The sequence below is a fragment of the Pundamilia nyererei genome, unplaced genomic scaffold (assembly GCF_000239375.1).
Source record: "Pundamilia nyererei isolate P.nyererei 1_Seehausen unplaced genomic scaffold, PunNye1.0 scaffold00049, whole genome shotgun sequence".
NCBI classification, from domain to species: Eukaryota; Metazoa; Chordata; class Actinopteri; order Cichliformes; family Cichlidae; genus Pundamilia; species Pundamilia nyererei.
In genome coordinates, this window is record NW_005187450.1 from 3,308,110 (window position 1) to 3,325,446 (window position 17,337).

At 43.0% G+C, this 17,337-nt stretch overlaps 1 protein-coding gene across 2 annotated transcripts; it reads right to left on the minus strand.

Annotated features, from left to right (window-relative positions):
- Positions 1-10: 10 nt before the first annotated feature.
- Positions 11-17,079, minus strand: mbd6 (methyl-CpG binding domain protein 6). 2 transcript variants are annotated; one of them, XM_013910810.1, is made up of 13 exons: positions 16,865-17,079; positions 15,681-15,898; positions 14,552-14,685; positions 12,687-12,789; positions 12,050-12,230; positions 7,264-9,690; positions 5,576-6,585; positions 4,947-5,055; positions 4,651-4,796; positions 3,135-3,902; positions 2,891-2,943; positions 2,647-2,713; positions 11-589 (listed from the first exon to the last, which is right to left on the minus strand). In XM_013910810.1, exons 3-13 carry the CDS (start codon positions 14,665-14,667, stop codon positions 518-520), a joined length of 5,052 nt encoding a protein of 1,683 aa, XP_013766264.1. In that variant the 5' UTR covers positions 14,668-14,685; positions 15,681-15,898; positions 16,865-17,079; the 3' UTR covers positions 11-517. The 2 variants fall into 2 exon arrangements, with proteins under 2 accessions (XP_013766264.1, XP_013766263.1); XM_013910809.1 differs by having other exon boundaries at positions 16,530-17,079.
- Positions 17,080-17,337: the final 258 nt, after the last annotated feature.

The window sequence follows — 17,337 nt, forward strand, 5'->3', positions numbered from 1 at the left end:
CACACACACACACACACACACACACACACACACACACACACACACACACACTTTCAACAGAGAGCACACTTTCAACAGAGAGCATCGTTCAAGTAGATGGGCTTCGTCCTGACTCACAGTAACACACTGATGAGAAGAAAACATTACTCGTTTGTTATTTTCATGTTTTCTCATTAATATAATTCTAACACAAACCTAATTGACAGATCATTGTTCACAATGTAACGCAACCATTATTTTGTGACCTAAGAGAAAACACAAGTGAAAAAAGTATCCACAAAATCTCTCTTCATGTTTTTCACCTTTTGAAATAAACTCAGACTAGATCTTTCTCCTATCTGTTCATAGTGGTTGCCATAACAATGGTTGACATGACAGCATCATATTAGTGCAGTTGATTTTTTTCTTTTTAAGGTCTAAAACAGTAGTGATGAGGTTGGAGAGATGGAGGGGTATACAGAGGCATCTGGTTGCCTTTCATTGGTGAACAGCTCTGAATGATGGCACCCTCCACCAATCACTGCCTTTGAGACCTGGCGCCTCGTCGCCGCCTGCCGCGCACTGACCTCTCAGGCTTCAGCAGTGCTGTCTGGAACGAGAGAGAGTGTGAGAGAAGAGTCACATCAGGCTCATATCTTTGCAGCTGCCAGTGGTGGAATGACTTTGCACTGCAGTCAGAACTGCACAATCATTGAGAGGACTCACAGCACCAAACAGAAACTGCTCCCTTCAGCAAATCCTTTACACTGAATCCTGCACAGCAAGCTTGCACAACCCAAGCCCCCCTCATGTCTTGACATTATATTATCTGATATTATATGACATAATGTGATATCATTGAAAGGCCCTAACACCAGAGTGCTGAATATTTTTCTTAAATGCTGGTTGTTAGTGGCATTTCTTGTGCCGCATTGTCATTAATGTGGTATTTCTACACTTCAAGGATGAAAAAATTAAAATACTTCGATTCACTGCACACCACCTATCTGATGCTATGAAGATGTCAAATAGCATTATATTAGCTTCATTGTTCTTTACACCCATGCTAGCAGCTTTGAGAGGAGTCAAAGGATTTTAACGGTACCATTAGGTCTGTGTGATATGACCAAAATCTCATATCCCGATTTAACACATCTATTGTTCCGACAACGATATAAATCACAAAAATGTAAAAATTTTCTGCAAAGTCTGTGAATCTCGGGCAGCTCGACTTACGTAAAGTGTTTTTAGCTGGGCATCATGTACCTGGAGTCAAATGTTTGAACCAATGCATGAATCTATACATTTTTAGACATAAGTTCTAACGGCCGCCATTTTCTTTGTGAGTATTTATTACACAGCGTGCTGCGGGGAAAAGCCTGTTCTAACGTTTGAGTCTAAGGTTTATTTTTTAGCACCTGACGGCTCTTTGTTGCTTCTCATCCATAAACACTTTGCATACTCTTTCACATGATTCACTTTATATTGAAACGTCTCAACAGGATCTTGAGCTTTATTGTGAAAGGTTTATGTGGAAAATAAACAAGCGGACGGCGGAGCCACGCGATGGTTTTACCATTGTTGTTGCTAACAACAACAACGCATAAAAACAGTTGCCTGTCTGTCCGTAGTGTGGTTATATTAAATATAAGAGAAAGAGAGCATTTGATGAAATTAATATAGCCACTACAGTGACTATCAAAACGATGAAAAAACATTGTCATAAACAGCTTATTTTGCGACACCACGAAACAAACAATAGCGTAATATGAAAGATTTTCATATTGTCATCCGATATATCGTTATATCGAACAACCCTGGGTACCATGACTCTGTGATGAATGCTTATCGATCAATGGTTCTTTACTCATTATATAGTTTTACTTTATTACATTTTGTATTCACTCATATTATAGTGCCTCTCTTCCATTCTTTACCTAACAAAACAAAACTGAATACATGATTTACTTTTATGCCATTTCTTCTGTGTGGTTTTGAGTGCCTATTCCACAGTATACAGACTTTAGGCAAGAAAAGATATAGTGTATGATTAAGTTTTATTCGAGGTGTCGAAAGATTGTTTGTGTTTCCAGCCTTACATACAAATGATGTTTGGCAACGAGCACTGTTACCATCAACTCTATTGAAGTCAAATCTCACTTCAAAGTAAATGACTTAATGTTCGTGGAGATCAGTTTGTGAGATCAAATGTCTAAGATAGGATCAATAAACAGGAAATCTATTACTTTGTTTCTGCAGTACTCAGAGAAGAAATAAAAATATAACACCTTGTTGATACTTGGGTCTGATTAGGCCTCTGGACCCACTTGTTACCCGGTTTCAGGTTTCCCTACAGACTGTTTTAACAAGTACATGTGTCAGTGCTGCCAACTCAACAGCTGTTGATGGATTTTCACCAGAAGCCATGCATGTTAACCTCAAAGTGTGTTAACATGCAAGTCACATATAGTCATTTAAAACATGCCAAACTGTGGAAAAGTAACAACAGCAAATACCAACAGCTGGGGGAAAACAAGGGCCTTCTTTAAGACTGCAAAGAGTCTGACTAAGAACATTTGAATAGAACTGGTGAGAGGTAAACAACAACCAGCCCTTCTGCTAAAGAACAATAAATCCATAAGTCATCGAGAGGGAGACAAGTCTTACTGTAGCCTTGGTTTCCTCTAGTGCTGTAGCATCCACGTCTCTGAAGTCTTCTAACACATTCTGAAGCCTGATAAAGTAAGAAACGCATTAGTATGCACTACAGTATGCCAAATACACCTGACAGGACAGTTATTATAGAACTGCATGTGGGAGACACTCTGATTTTTACTGGAAATTGAATTATCCAGGCAACTTTCTGTATCGAGTACAACTGAGAAATTAACCATCTTAAAAGGAGTCTTACGTTTGTTTCCTTTTCCTTCCTCTTCTGGCTCCAGCCGCTGCTCCTGCTTGGTCCTTTGTGTAACCAGAAATCATGTTACAAGGTTATTATGATTAAATCATGCATCATTGTTTTACATTTCAGCTACTTAAACTCATCAAAAGCCTATAACCAACCATTGTTAAAGTCCACATTCTGGTGTCTAAAAGAAGCAAAAACATTTTTGCCTTTGAGTATAAAGGAAACAGAAGACTTGGGCACTCACCATTCCCTGTTCAGAGTGCAGCAATGTCCCAGTTGTCTCTTCAGTGGGCCTACTATTGCATCCATCCCCAGGACTGAGATACCCTACTTGGGGAAGATGCCCCTGCCTATCCACACCTGGATCTACATAAGGGCACATAGATGCAGCAGGCCCAGCACAGTCTGTCTTGGCCTCCTCCAAGTATATAGGTGGAAGAGGAGGTTCTGGGTGAGTATGTCCCTCTACCATAACTGGTTTCCTTTGTAAGGGGGACACAGACCCATCTTCAGTGGGTTTGGGTGTCCCTTGGGCTGGAGAATGGGCTGCTGCTTCCAGACTAAGTCGGGATAAGTCTGGGTTGCGTAGGGAACAAGCCCGCCGTGGGCTAAGGGAAACTGGGGCACTTGCCTGTGGCAGAGTTGGGACAGTTGTGGACGGTGTATGGTGCTCCACAGGAAAAGAAACTGGAGGTAAGGCACAGAAGGGTGAAGTGGGGTCAGATGGCCCCAAATGGGCCCCATCTTCCTGCTCTTTAGCACTGACTTGAAGAAAAGAGGTATAAATCGTGTCCATAAAAGAAGTATAAGGATCAATGACAGATCTGCCCTCAGATCCTCGCTGAGAGGCTGGAGTGGATTCTTGGGCAGGAGCTGGAGCTAGAGCTGGAACAGGACTTGGGATCACTTCAGGAGTGATTTGACTGGCTGGTATGTCTTCCTGTGGGGCAGGGCTTTGCACTTCCTGCAAGGATACTGGCTTCTCTCCCTCTGAGGCTGGAGCAAGGTTCAGCTAGAGGAGCAAAAAGAAAAAGATATGTTAAGTAACTTTCAAAGATCCAGAAAGTATTAGAGAATTAAAAATGTGTTTTCTCTTTGTTGCAAAATTGCCTAAAATTATATAATCCTCCATTTATATATGAACATTCAACTTTAGATTGTCTTTATATTTCCTTAAAGCATCCAGGAGGAAAACAAATCTAAATCTTTCTGATGATACTGAATTCATTCAGTGCAATGTAACACTTGTCTGAGCGTGGATTTAATTTTCACTTACAAACCCCCCCCAAAAAAACAATTCTTACACGCTTCCAGATCAAAACACAACAGGGCTTTTTTAAAATAAATGATAACATCTGTAAAGTATTGATGCAATATGAGAAGAACTCAAATGTGAAGCCTTATGACACAGATGTTGCAGCGGATATAATCTGCAGCTGCTATAACTGAAACATTACAGCTATTCCCAGAGAAAAGTTAGTGTCTTAACTTTTTGGACACCATAGTTCACTGAAGAAAAGAAAAAAAAACAACATTTTTTAGTGAATCTAGGAAACACCATTTCTCAAATTGTGGCACATTATTTTGTGCCGCACATATGCATTCACATTCACCCACTTGGGATTTTCTTAACAAATGCAACATGGTGTTTGCAGCCAGAGGAAGGTTATTATGGAAAACAGCAAATCCTTAACACTAGTATGTACAGTAAAGAAAGGATAAAAATGCTGTGTTCTCCAGACTTCATGCTAGGTATGTACCTGTATGTTGTTGAGTAAGTTGATTGCTCCATCATGGCCCTGTAGCAGTGGCATCCCCAAAGCAGAGGCCTGGACTGGTGGTAGAAGAATGGAACCTGCTCCAATCCCCACAATGTTATGGAGGCCTGTGAGGCCAGGAAGATCTCCTATAAAGCAAAAAATACACTAATACACAGTGTATAAAAAATACTGCAATAGAGTCCCTGCAGAGTTTAAAGTTTAACACTGAAAGGCAAATAATATTTATTCCTAAAACAATGAGAAAGACATATAACACAGGGTGTGTGCGAACTCACCTAATATAGCAGAGTTCAGCAAAGTGGGGAGTAACTGTTGGAGGATGGGGTTGTCCTTGCTTTGAAGAGATACGGGTATGAGCGTGTCAACACCAGCATCTGTGGGTACCTGAAGTGAATATAAAGGTTTGGGGGTTTCAGACAATGAATTATAAAATAAATAAAGTATGGCTGAAAAAACCAGGAGACATAAATTCTTCACATATATTAACTTAGTATTTCAGTATAAAAAAAAAAACTAAACAAAAAAAGTTTTGGAGAATGCACACATTGCATTTTTGCAAAGGCTGAAAGGAACACCTCCCACTCCTCACACATTATCATCATCATTATTGCGTTTCTTCTTTTAGTTACTGTTGAGTGTTTTTTCTATGTTCATATATTTGAACTATAAACAGGATGAAAAACTATCCATTCATGCCACATGCCAATGGGTACATTAAAACAGTAACCAAAACCAATTGTAAAGTGTGAGGGTTTTATTATAAAGCAGGGTAGCAAAAAAGGAAAGAAATTTGGGAAACTAATACAGTAAAAAACAATGGAGGAGTTAAGGAAATGAGTTTAGTTTTTCCAAGGGAAACTAGGATGACCTCAGAGGAAAGAGCTATAGGAAATCGGGAGCGTACCTGAGGTTGGGTATGTTGGGTTTGCTGTGCAGGAGCTAATTGGGTATTGGGAGGCGGGTGGAGCTCAGCAGAGCTCAGGGCAGCAGTGAGCAAGGCAGGGCTGAGGGGCAGGAAGGCTGCAGAGGGAGGAGGAAGAGTGGCGGGAATGAGTAGAGACTGAAGGGCTTGGATAGAGCCTTCAGCTCCTGCAGGAATAGGAAGGAGGCCCTGAGTGACCTCCAAGAGCCCTGGCCCAGTTAGGGTTGATGGGTCCAGCAGGCCAGAGGTCTTATCCAGACTGAGGCCCTCTAATGTAGTAGAGATCTGCTGTGACTGCTGAATAGGAACTTCCAAGCTGACCTGGCTCAACTGACCCAGCGCAGATAGAGGTAACAAGGAAGCCTGCTGTTGCAACAAGGAGGCCATTAGCAGAGCATGAAGGTTGGGTTTTTCTGTCAAATCAGCCTCCTGCACTGCAGAAGGGGCTGACGCTGGGGCTGGAAGTGGATTCAGCAGCCCTAAAAGGTTCAGAGGGAACTCCCCTTGGGCACCACTCAACAGGGGCAACAAGGGAAACAGATGATTGTTGTTAATCTGCAGTTGCTTTTGTTGTTGGTCTTGGTGTTGCTGCTGTGCATCTTCTTGCTGTGTTATCAGTAACTGCTGCTGTTGCTGCTCTGACTGCTGGTCTGACAGATTATGTGGTGGCTGCGGTGCAACACTGGCAGGAGGTACTTGTGCATGTTGTCCTCCCAACCAAAGGCCCCCTAGGGGCAATGAAGCCAGGACTGTGGGGTCCAGGACAGATGGTACTCCTCCTGTAGACGACAGCAGCTGGAGCAGCTGCTCTTGGTTCATGAAGGGAAAGGCCTCTGCCAGACTTAAAGGAGTGGCTGAGTCACCTACAGCTGAAGGGTTAGGAGGACTGTGATTCTCTCCTTGACGAGAGGAGCTAGTGAGCCCGGGACTGGTGGCTGGAGGTTTGGTCAATGTGGAGATCTTTGGGTCCCCAAATTCAGACTCCTCCGTTCCTGTGGGAAAAACAACTATTATTTAAATCTGGTTAAAGTGATCATTCAACACATTTTTATATGGATCTCGTGCTGGATGGTATGCATCAGTTATATCAGTTATCACTCTGATTCAGAGCAACAAGAAAAAAAAAATGCACCCCTTGTTCTTGACATATATTGCTCAAAAAAATAAGGAACCATTTGTTTATCACAGTATAACCAAGCAGTTAAAATTTAGGGATATCAATCTCTCCAGTTAGACAGCATAAACCAATGGAGGAACAAAAGGACCAAGTCCAGTGCCCCACAGACTGTCAGAAAGAGACTCTAGAAGCATGAGGTCCCTACCATCCTTTAGCAGGACCACCAGAGAACACGACAACTGGCAGACCTGCCACTGGTGCCATTTTCTTTTCACAATGGTTGCCACTTCTTAACTGGACAGATTGATATTCCTGAAGTTTAACCGGCATGTTTTACTGTGATGCTCCCTTATTTGTGTATTTATTATCTTGTGTAGAATAATCTGTAAAGCCCATTTAAAGGGGGAATTCAGCTACAAATACAACTCACATTAAAAATAAGAATGACAAAAACAAAGCTGATGTCTATATGGGTAGACAACCAAATTAATTCAATAAAAATTACAAGTTTAGGCTGTACTTGTAAAACTAAAACCATGAATAACATCCTCACCTGCAGTTTGATTTCCTGGGGAAGACGTCTCAACATCAGAGGTATGGCTGGAAGAGTTGCCCTCCCCTTGGGGAACATTAGAAGATGCTGCGAGAATGGCCAGGACGTGGTTGCTAAGATCTAGAGGCTTTGGGGAAGTGGATACCCCTACAGGAACACTGCCTTGAGGATGACTAAGGTCCACTGACGTAGGTTCGTTCTTACTAATAATCTCTCTTGTGACAGTGCCCTGAGGTGAGGCAACCTGTAAAGATGAATGGGAAGCAGGATCTACTGAAGGAATGTGATTATCGGTTCGTTGATGCTTGCCAAAGGGAGATGGGGGTGTCTGCTGAGATGGGCTGCTGCTGTTGTGGAAATCTGAGTTTGGTAACACTGTGCACGAAGAATCTTTTTGAAGAGGAGTTGACTTAGTGGACTGACGATGAAGATGAGACTGCGCTGATGTGAACTGAGAGGAGGGGGGAGGAGGAGACAGTGGCTGTGGACTCAACGGGGGAGAATTAGTGTTATCTGTTCGGCAAGGTGACCGAGTCGACGAGTCCCTGACATTAGACTGATGGGTTGGAGATGAAGGTGACTGCTTGGGGCTCTGTTTATTAGTGTGTCCACCTCCTTCAACAGACACAGATCCAGACTGAGCTAAGACAGAGCTGGATGCTGAGACTGTGGCCTGCGCATTCTGCAAACTGAGCAGGTGTAACAGGGCAGACAAAGGCTGGGTTGGAGGATCCAAGCCAAGAGGGGTGGCTGTGGGTGTCGGTCCTGTAGTGAAGTCCAGGGCCTCATTTGGGCGCAGAGGCCTGGAAAGCTGTGCCGTCTGTCGAGGAGCAGGGAACCTGGGCATCTGCCCAGAGAGGAGTTGATGATGGTTATCCAACATGATGGCATTCTGATTCTGCACAGCTGAGGTAGAGGAAGAATGCAAGGAGGAGGAGGGGAATGAAGTGGACGAGGAGGAAAGATTGATAACTGTAGCAGAAACAGCATCTTCTGGTGGGGTCTTCCGCAGCCCATTACAGAGCTGCTTGGTGTCTGTTAGCATGCTGAGGACTGTGGGAGATCGACGCTGCCGCTTCCTATACGATGTGTTACGCTCTGCTGATTGTGGCAGATGGGACGAGGAGGAAGCCAGGGACTGGACCAGAGAGTGGGATGGAGGAAAGAAAACAGTGGAGGCTGCTGCAAGGGAGGGATGGGGAAGCCTAGAAGAAGCAATGGAGGAGGGAGAGTGGCTGTTATGTAAAGTGCTGTTTGTTACCTTTGATGCCTGTTGCTGCTGTGCCTCTTTCAGGACCTCCAGAGAAGAGGCCAAGCTCACTGCATTGCTGGCCACATTTGACCTGTGGCCCTGGGTTATCTGGTTAGCCAACTGAGCCTTGGCAGCTGCAGAGAGGAGGCTACTCGCAGGGAAAGAAGCTGGATGTGGCAGCTTGCCCTGATGGCTATGGTGGTGGTTCAGATATGGCCCCAGAGGTAAACTAGAGGGCCCTGCAGAGTTCAACCCAAACACTTGTGATCCTGCAGTGGAGGTTGGAGTCTTTGAGGACTTTGAGGAAAGACCATGAGGGTTACTACTGCTTTGGTTGGTCAGTAAGGAGGGATTATTAGGGTTTAGGAGGTGGTGATTATTAGTGCTGCTATTGCCTGAGTTCTTGAACTGCTCCAAGATGTCTTCCAGCTTGTATTTGGGAAGCTGGGGGCTGGGGTTTGGAGAGCCACTGGGAAGTGGGGAGTGTGGAGAGGAAGAGGTGGATTTCCTTCTCTGAGGCAAGTTATTTCCCATCAGCGTTCCTCCTGCTGCTGGTAAGCCTCCTCCCTGCTCAGACAGAGAGGATGGAGAAGCTGATGGGTGGCAGGAGCGCTGGTGTGGAGACATAGACATGTTATGGACAGAGGGAGAGAGGGAGGGTGGGGTAGAACCTCCCACAATTACAACATGAGGATGATGAGGGTGAGTCTGTGTTCCTCTTCCTCCTCCACCAAGGGTAACAGGGGACGAGGGGGGAGGTGAAGAGAGGGGTCCTAGCCGAGGAGAAACAGGAGTCTCTGGGGTTTTAGGTGTTCTTTGACTTTGACTTTTGCTTTGAGGAGTGGGAGTACAGGGTGACCTCTGGGGGGTGCTGTACGCTGGAAATGAGCTGGAGGAAGAACTGGAGGATGCTGAGAAAGCAGGATGGTGAAGTCTTCTCAAGGCATCTAGTGGATAGTGAGAATTTGTGGCTGGGTGAAGGACAGAGGAGGAGCCATTGTAAGGATAAATAAAATGGTGAGAGGATTTAGGACTGGTGCAGGGGTTTGGGTGAAGGTTGTTCTGGGGTCGAGCTGGGACTGGATGGAGTTTGGGACAGAAAATGCCACGGTCCTCTTCTTCACGCTCTGTGGATTCGCCCTTTGTATCACGACCGTCCACCCGATTGCTCATCTCTGGAAGTGGGAACAAAAAATACAGCTTGTTACTCAATTTTCCCGAGACCACTAAATGGTTTACAGAGTAATTATTGTGAAAGACAAGTCTGGCATAATTTCTTGTCTCTTTAATGTCTGAACTGTGATATAATTGCCAGAAAATTCTTTTTTAAGGAATGTTTATTGAACAGTCTGACAAAAAATATATATATATAAATTTGCATCACTTTTAATTCGTAAATTTTTTACATCTGTCAATTTTGTGCAATTTAATTGCTTAAAAAAGTATTGTGAGATTTATTTAGGTTTTTCGATACATTTGTTGTTAAAGGCTGTAAGAAGCATTTAAACAACCAATTTTTAGTAATTGAGGTAAATGGTGTGAAATTTGTTTTTTTCTAAAAATCAAACATTGAAATTATAACTAATATGTGCAAAAGAACATTTTACTTTTGTTATCCAATGGTTGCTGAATAATCGGAATGGAGGCCAAGCTATGCAATACAAAAATATCCCAAAACCAATTAAAATTAATAATATCCATCCATCCATCCATCCATTTTCATCCGCTTTGTCCGGGGCCGGGTCGCGGGGGCAGCAGCCTAAGCAAAGAGGCCCAGACCTCCCTCTCCCCAGCCACCTCCTCCAGCTTATCCGGGGGAATACCAAGGCGTTCCCAGGCCAGCCGAGAGATATAATCTCTCCAGCGTGTCCTGGGTCTGCCCCGGGGCCTCCTCCCAGTGGGACATGCCTGGAACACCTCACCCAGGAGGCGCCCAGGGGGCATCCTTGTCAGATGCCCGAACCACCTCAGCTGGCTCCTTTCGATGTGGAGCAGCAGCTGCTCTACTCTGAGCCCCTCCCGGATGGCCGAACTTCTCACCCTATCTCTAAGGGAGAGGCCAGCCACCCTTCGGAGGAAGCTCATTTCTGCCGCTTGTATCCGCGATCTCGTTCTTTCGGTCACTACCCACAGCTCGTGGCCATAGGTGAGGGTAGGGACGTAGATCGACCGGTAAATTGAGAGCTTCGCTTTTACACTCAGCTCCCTCTTCACCACGACGGACCGGTGCAGCGTCCGCATTACTGCAGCTGCAGCCCCAATCCGTCTGTCGATCTCCGGCTCCCTTCTCCCATCACTCGCGAACAAGACCCCGAGATACTTGAACTCCTCCACTTGGGGCAGGAACTCATCAAATTAATAATAATCTAGAGAAAAGCGAGCAGTTATCTAACCAAACAAAATGAGAGAATTATGCACAGATGTGCATTAATGAAGGAATATAACTGCACAGAGTGCATAGGAAAGGCCTGGTTCAACAGTTGCTCCTCACCACCCCATGTGGCTCTCCAACTTGTCGTGTATACAAGGAGTTGTAACACTAATAACACCATACTAAAATATCCAGTTCACATGACTTGAGTCAGAGCAGCTCTACCCATTCAAATAATTCCTATTTTACCCAAATTTTTAACAGAATTGAAGAGAGTTGTGTCTCAACACTGATTTTTACCAAAATACAAACAGTTTTTGGGTGGAAATAAGATACAATAAACTCGAGGAAACAAAGCACGCCAGAACTGGAAATCTTCATTTTCCAAAATCTCTTCTGTTCTTAGGGTGAAAGGACATCAATACTACAGCAGTTTGAATTCTGTGTGGCTGACAGCTGCTGCATTCAACAACACAAATGCAGATCTACAAGAAACAAATTTCCTTTCAAACTACACCCACCAGCTCCCACAGGATTTCCGGCAGTCACTGGCTACTCATGCAGATGGTCAAATCCACTCCCACATGCATCTCACAGTCAAACACATGTGATCGATAATATGGATGCAAAATTATGTGTGTAAGTCTGTGGCTTAAAGTGTAATAAATTGCATCGAAACATTGTGGATTCTGTTAGAGTTTCTCTGATATTCTACTAATCGAAACAGAGTGCAAGAGAGTAGAATGGTGAGCTAGAAGGAACTGGATTTGAAGGCTGACTTGAAGACACTTTATTAATAACAGCCTCTTAATTTCATAAATGAAATTTCATCTTTAATTGGTTCTACGATCATGGTAATACTTATCATGTATTCTCATGTAGAAATGTGTGCAAAGTCCTTTACCTGATGTTACTGCCGTGCACACAACACTGTCAACATTAAAGGCTGTGAGGGGAACCTGTCAACATCGTCCATAGAAACTTTATTCAAAGAAAAATTAAAACCCAGCATTTTCTGATTTTCAGCTTTTCTTTTTAAGGAAATATGTAGAAATTAAGAAAAAAGTATCACTCAAATGTTTATGTTTTTTTATTAGATATTATCTAAGAGCAAACTGATAAATGAGTACCATGTCTCAAACCTACTGCATGTCATTGCTCACCTTGGTTACCTGGATGATGAAAGCTGGCAAAGGGCAGCTGTGAAGCCTGCATACTCCGACACAGGGCAGCCATTGCCACCACTTTCCTGCGATGATTACAGAGTTTGGTCATGTCCTGCTCTGCTTTGCCCAGTGGCTGGCTGTGCTGTTCCACCTTCACACCCACTGTGAAGTTGAAAACCTGCACAACAGCAAAAAGGAGGATTAGAACAAATTCAGACAAAACTTTATGGAGAATATGTAAATAGATTTTCTCTGTACTTTTATGTAACTGTTACACAGTAGTTTTTGCTTCTCTTAAGTATGTGAGGTTCTGTTTTGGTCAGGATGACGTAAATTTTGTTATCAGAGGGTGAAAGCGAGACCCTGTGCAGACATCTGTGTCCCAATCAATTTGTTGTGACTACTTGAACAGACAAGTCTAACTAGACATGCTTCCTATAAGTATTCTCCATGCCGACTAGGAAAAATGTACAACAGCTGCTTAGCTGTGATCCACAAGTATATTTGTGACACAAGAATGAGAGTGAGATTAACACCACAGAGCTTACTGAATCTAAAACTCTGTTGTGTATTGCCAAACCTTACTAGAAACACACAAATCAACAGCACAAACAAACTGACAGACTGACAACACCTTGTTGATGATGAGAGGACACTCGAGGCCACATTTGCAGGTGCCATCAGTCATCAGATAGGTCTTGACCTCTTCCAGATTGGACAGGGTTGTGCCACTGGGACTACAGGAAGAAGGCAGAGAGAAACTGTAACAAATGAGACACAGTTAAAGCACAAACTCTGCCCTGGCTCTGAACCTAACACCAGCCAGTGCAAAATGTCAGAAAAATGCAACTATGCGTAGGGTGTAAAGGGGTGGACAATGATGTATGACAGGAGTTGTTCAAGGCCAGAAGAAAATTGAGCGTGACACATAATCGCAAGGCATAGCAGCCACAGAAGGAATTTTTCCTTTCAAGAATCATTTGTAGGCAGCATTATGGTGCAACTGAGCCAAATCAATTTGAGCTCAAGCTAAAGCTGCAGCTCTCAGAGCAGAGACATGTATACTGTTCATTCTAGGAATGCGTTTGCCAACCTTTAATATCAACAAAGTCATTCATGAACAACTTATGGGAGACCAGCCATTTATGGGTCTACATCCATACTAGCCACTGGTAGTGAGGTTCAGCAAAACTAGGAGTAAGGTCTCAGCTGATAAACATAAACTACTTGTGCATTTTTCAATTCCATCATAACATTCATGCAGTTTGTGTTTTTTTTCCTGGTTAGAGCCATGGGGAGCTAATGGAGAAGGGCAAGAGAGCTACATGCTTGAGACTCCCAGTCAATGAGTAAAAGTTTCCCTGCTGACTGTACAAATGTGCAGAAGATAATTATGAAAAAAGGTTTGATTCAATCCAGTTCAATGAGAGAAACCACTAGTGTCATTTGCAAACACTGCTGACCCATACGAGAGTCTGAAGGACACAAATCCACTCCTGTGGTGCTTCTACACCTGTAAAATGCACAAACTGGCCCAATAATTAAAAAATATTCCATGGAGAATTGGCAACATATAGCACAACCTCCTGTGAAGCGTTAAGTCTCAATCAGGGTATATCTAACAAAAAGCAAAGTTTCAGAGTCTTGCTCCAGGGCTGGGGTGTCTGGCATTAGATAGGTTACTAGTTAGTAATGCAGGTTATGGCTAACATTAAAATGAACAGTTTAAAAAAAAAAAAAAAATGAACAGTTAATTTCAGCCAAGTTTCTGTCCAACTCAGTGGCTAATAATGAGTAATACAAAATTTCATATTTACAATGTCACATTTTATGTCTAAATTCAAGCATGATCCAAACCACTGCTCAACAAAAATATTGTTATCCAAATGGAAATACTTTTTTCTCTGCCTCAGCTGCCCAGTATTTTAAGGCAAAGGGAATCCTTTCACAGCAAAAGAAGAGGGCAAGTGTGGAGTGGAGCACAACTGCAGTAAATCTAAGAAGTCTTTAGGTGATCTTCAGGATGAACGACTGATAACAAAGAAAAAAGTATGTTTCTCTTTGGTAGAAACAACATAATATATATAAAAAGCCTAAATCTGTCACTTGCTTTTGAGCCCCCACTAAGACCTAGTATGCTTGAAAACACAAGTATTTAAAAACCACCAGAATAAGAATAAATAGAACCAGAATAAGTGCTCACCAGAATAAATAGAACATTATAATTAACACATTTAATTTTACTCACTTTGCACTGCCTAAAAGTGCATAAAACATTTTCTTGTCTTCTTTGTTGTCTATAGCTAGAAACAAACTTCAAAAAAACTAATCCAAAACCGCAGTCATCCTGCCAGGTAACATCCCCCAAAATATGTTTGCAAAACCAGTACTGTCATTTTTCAAGAATACATTATGTAACAATTATTCAGTGGCGTGCTTTCAAAACCTGTTGCCCAACTATTAAAAATCAGCAAGTTCATGTGTGTGGAACCAACGTACCTGACATAGAGTACCTGCCCTCCTTCCACTCTCCTCTGCCAGCCGATGGGGACGTGTATTGCAGTGGTGTGGACCCCATCCTTGTCCCCACTGACAGTATCACTGCCTCCCATCATTTTGTAGCCTGCCAGCACCTTGAAAAGCAGGAAGTGTTAACACATCTTGTCTTTTAACATAAGGAGGGGGGTAACATGAAGGTATCATGTAGTAACAGTTCAGCCTGTCGAGAGTGGACCCAGGGACTGTGCTGCTAACAAAATTTTAACCATTGTGGTATCCCCTACTGCACATCTTTACTTAAACACAAAGAGAAATCCAATGCTAAATACTCTTATAGGGGGGAAACAGTTGTTTAGTCTCAGCATCTACTTTAGGTTTCAAGCCATCTATCCTCCCCCCTCATCCTGCTATCTCTACATTATACGGGTTGTCAAGGGTGTCTATACTAAAGCCTCTATGAACCAGATGCTTACTCATCCCCAACCCTTTCATCTGGGACTTGTTGGAGTCTAACCAGAAAAATAGTTCAATTTTTCATGCTTATGCTACAATAAATTTTGCTCATCTCTTCTGAAAGAGCTTTCCTCATTTAACTGTATATTGTGCACGTATCAGGGAAGTTCACTAACCCTGAGTGAGTCACTGAAAAAAGTAAACACACAAAAGATGAGTGAATCTTTCTGCAGTAAAGATTTTGCAATCATTAATGTTTTATTTCAAGCAACTTGCATGCTTAATGTTGAGGTCACATTCAGCTTATTACACAACATCAAATATCAATCTCGGATATCAAACATTACAAAATGTACCCTATGCATGGTGATGAAATCAGCCAAGATCTGAACTAAAGTAAGCAGCATGAACATGGGAAGCACTGCAAATTAATTCCACTCTACTAATTCAGCATCATTTCCTTTACTTTTTAGCTGTCATCTGTGTGTCGAAAAGTTCTGGGAAAGTACCCAGCAGTTTCTTTTCTTATGTCTGTGATGAAGATAATACAAGCCCCTAGAGAATGAATGTGATGTAAACATGTTGAAAAGGGGGAGTGGCCACAGCAAAAGAACGGTTTTTGGTTTATTATCAATGTAAAAGTAATACCAAGACAAACAAAAAGAAAGTTGCATACCTTGTCATCTTTGGGAAGCCAGGATCTGTTTTGGCTAGAGTATCCACTGTCCAGTGTACATGCTGGTGGGTTAGAAGCACACTGCCAGTAAAACCTGACTTGCCCAAACACCTCGACTTTCTTCAGCTATGAGGCAGATCCCTCTCTTGAAGGATGACTTCTGCAGATTTATTAGTTCAGTTCACATCAGAGTAGGGATGTGGGTGAAGGTGGAGAGCCTGCAAAGAAAGGTGGAGGTGGATTATGTAATCTGGCAGCGACCCCCGCGGTAAAAACATCGTGCAACAAACCTATTCTGTAACTGATATGATCTAAGCGTGTTTGAAAAACGACGACATCAGATGTATTAGTCTTCCCCAGAAGAACTTCAGAGTAAGCTCTGGCTGCTTTGAAGTAGAAGGGTGTGTTTGCCTAGGCCCGTAGTTTACTCAGTGTTTAGCGACAGTATATGCAGCTGCAACAACCAACTCCGAAGCGAACACGCTGGCACATGAAAGAGCAATTAATATAGCTCTGAACTGAAGTATCCTTTTTTTCTTAATTTTGTATCATAAATAGCGTAAAGTATGAAAAAAACATCCCACAAAGTACACGGCTCATACACGGCAGCTAGCGTCCAGGCTAACAGCTAAGCTAGCAAGCTACCCTACTTTGTACTGTGTTGTCGTGACAGCTGTCAGGCGCACAAAACACTCCAATACAAAACTCTTGCCCGTTAGCTGCAGTAACAACACACGACCCATGCACAATACCGCGTTGTGAAAAAACCTCTTGTAAATCGGATACCTACATCACACTTTACTTATTGATATCCGTTAGCTAACGTCAATATTAGCAGGTCCTACCAACCTTTTCTCTGCGTCAGGCTCTGTGTTGGCGAAGTTTTGGAGTCTTGGCTTTTCTGGCTCGCGGGAGAATCAAGAGTTAGCTGGCTAGCAAACGGGCTAGCCAGATAATGTTTTGAAAACGGCTGATACTTTAATAAATGAGCGCAAAATAAGTCACTGTGTAATCCAATTCCCGTAGCGGTGTGCGCATTCAGCTCTCAGCATTCATACAACGTCTGCCAGTCCGACTTAAAAACAAAGGGCAATAACGCTTCATTTTACTGCGCCTGGGATCTCGGAGCTAACGCTGCAACCAGCTAGGCTAGCTAGCCAGTCAGCTAACTGACTGAAATTTACTTGATTGTGGAGTGTCCCGACAAGACTGAAGGCTGTCCCGCTCCCGGTCTGCAGCTATCCGGCCGTTGCTTTGCTTTCTCTTCTGCTAAACCGTGGAGCTTTCAGGTATATTCCCACAACCATAACGGCCCATGTAATCCCCAATTCACAGTTGCCCACTGGTTTTTTTCTCACAAATTCCGAGCAAAAAATAATGGAGTTTTTACTGTTGAGCATGCGCATTAGACGCTTAAGGAATATTGTACCCGACATGCAACGGGACCTTTGTAGTGTTCCAGACAGACCTGAATGAAGCTGTGTTCAGCTCCTTGACAGAGGACATGATAATGACAGAATAATAACATGTGTTCACTTGACAATAGTGGATTCACTTCCGCCTGTCTACACTGCATTTGTGGCCCACATCACGAATTTTAAATGAAAAGTTAAACATACTCTAGGTATACATATATATATATGTATATATATATATA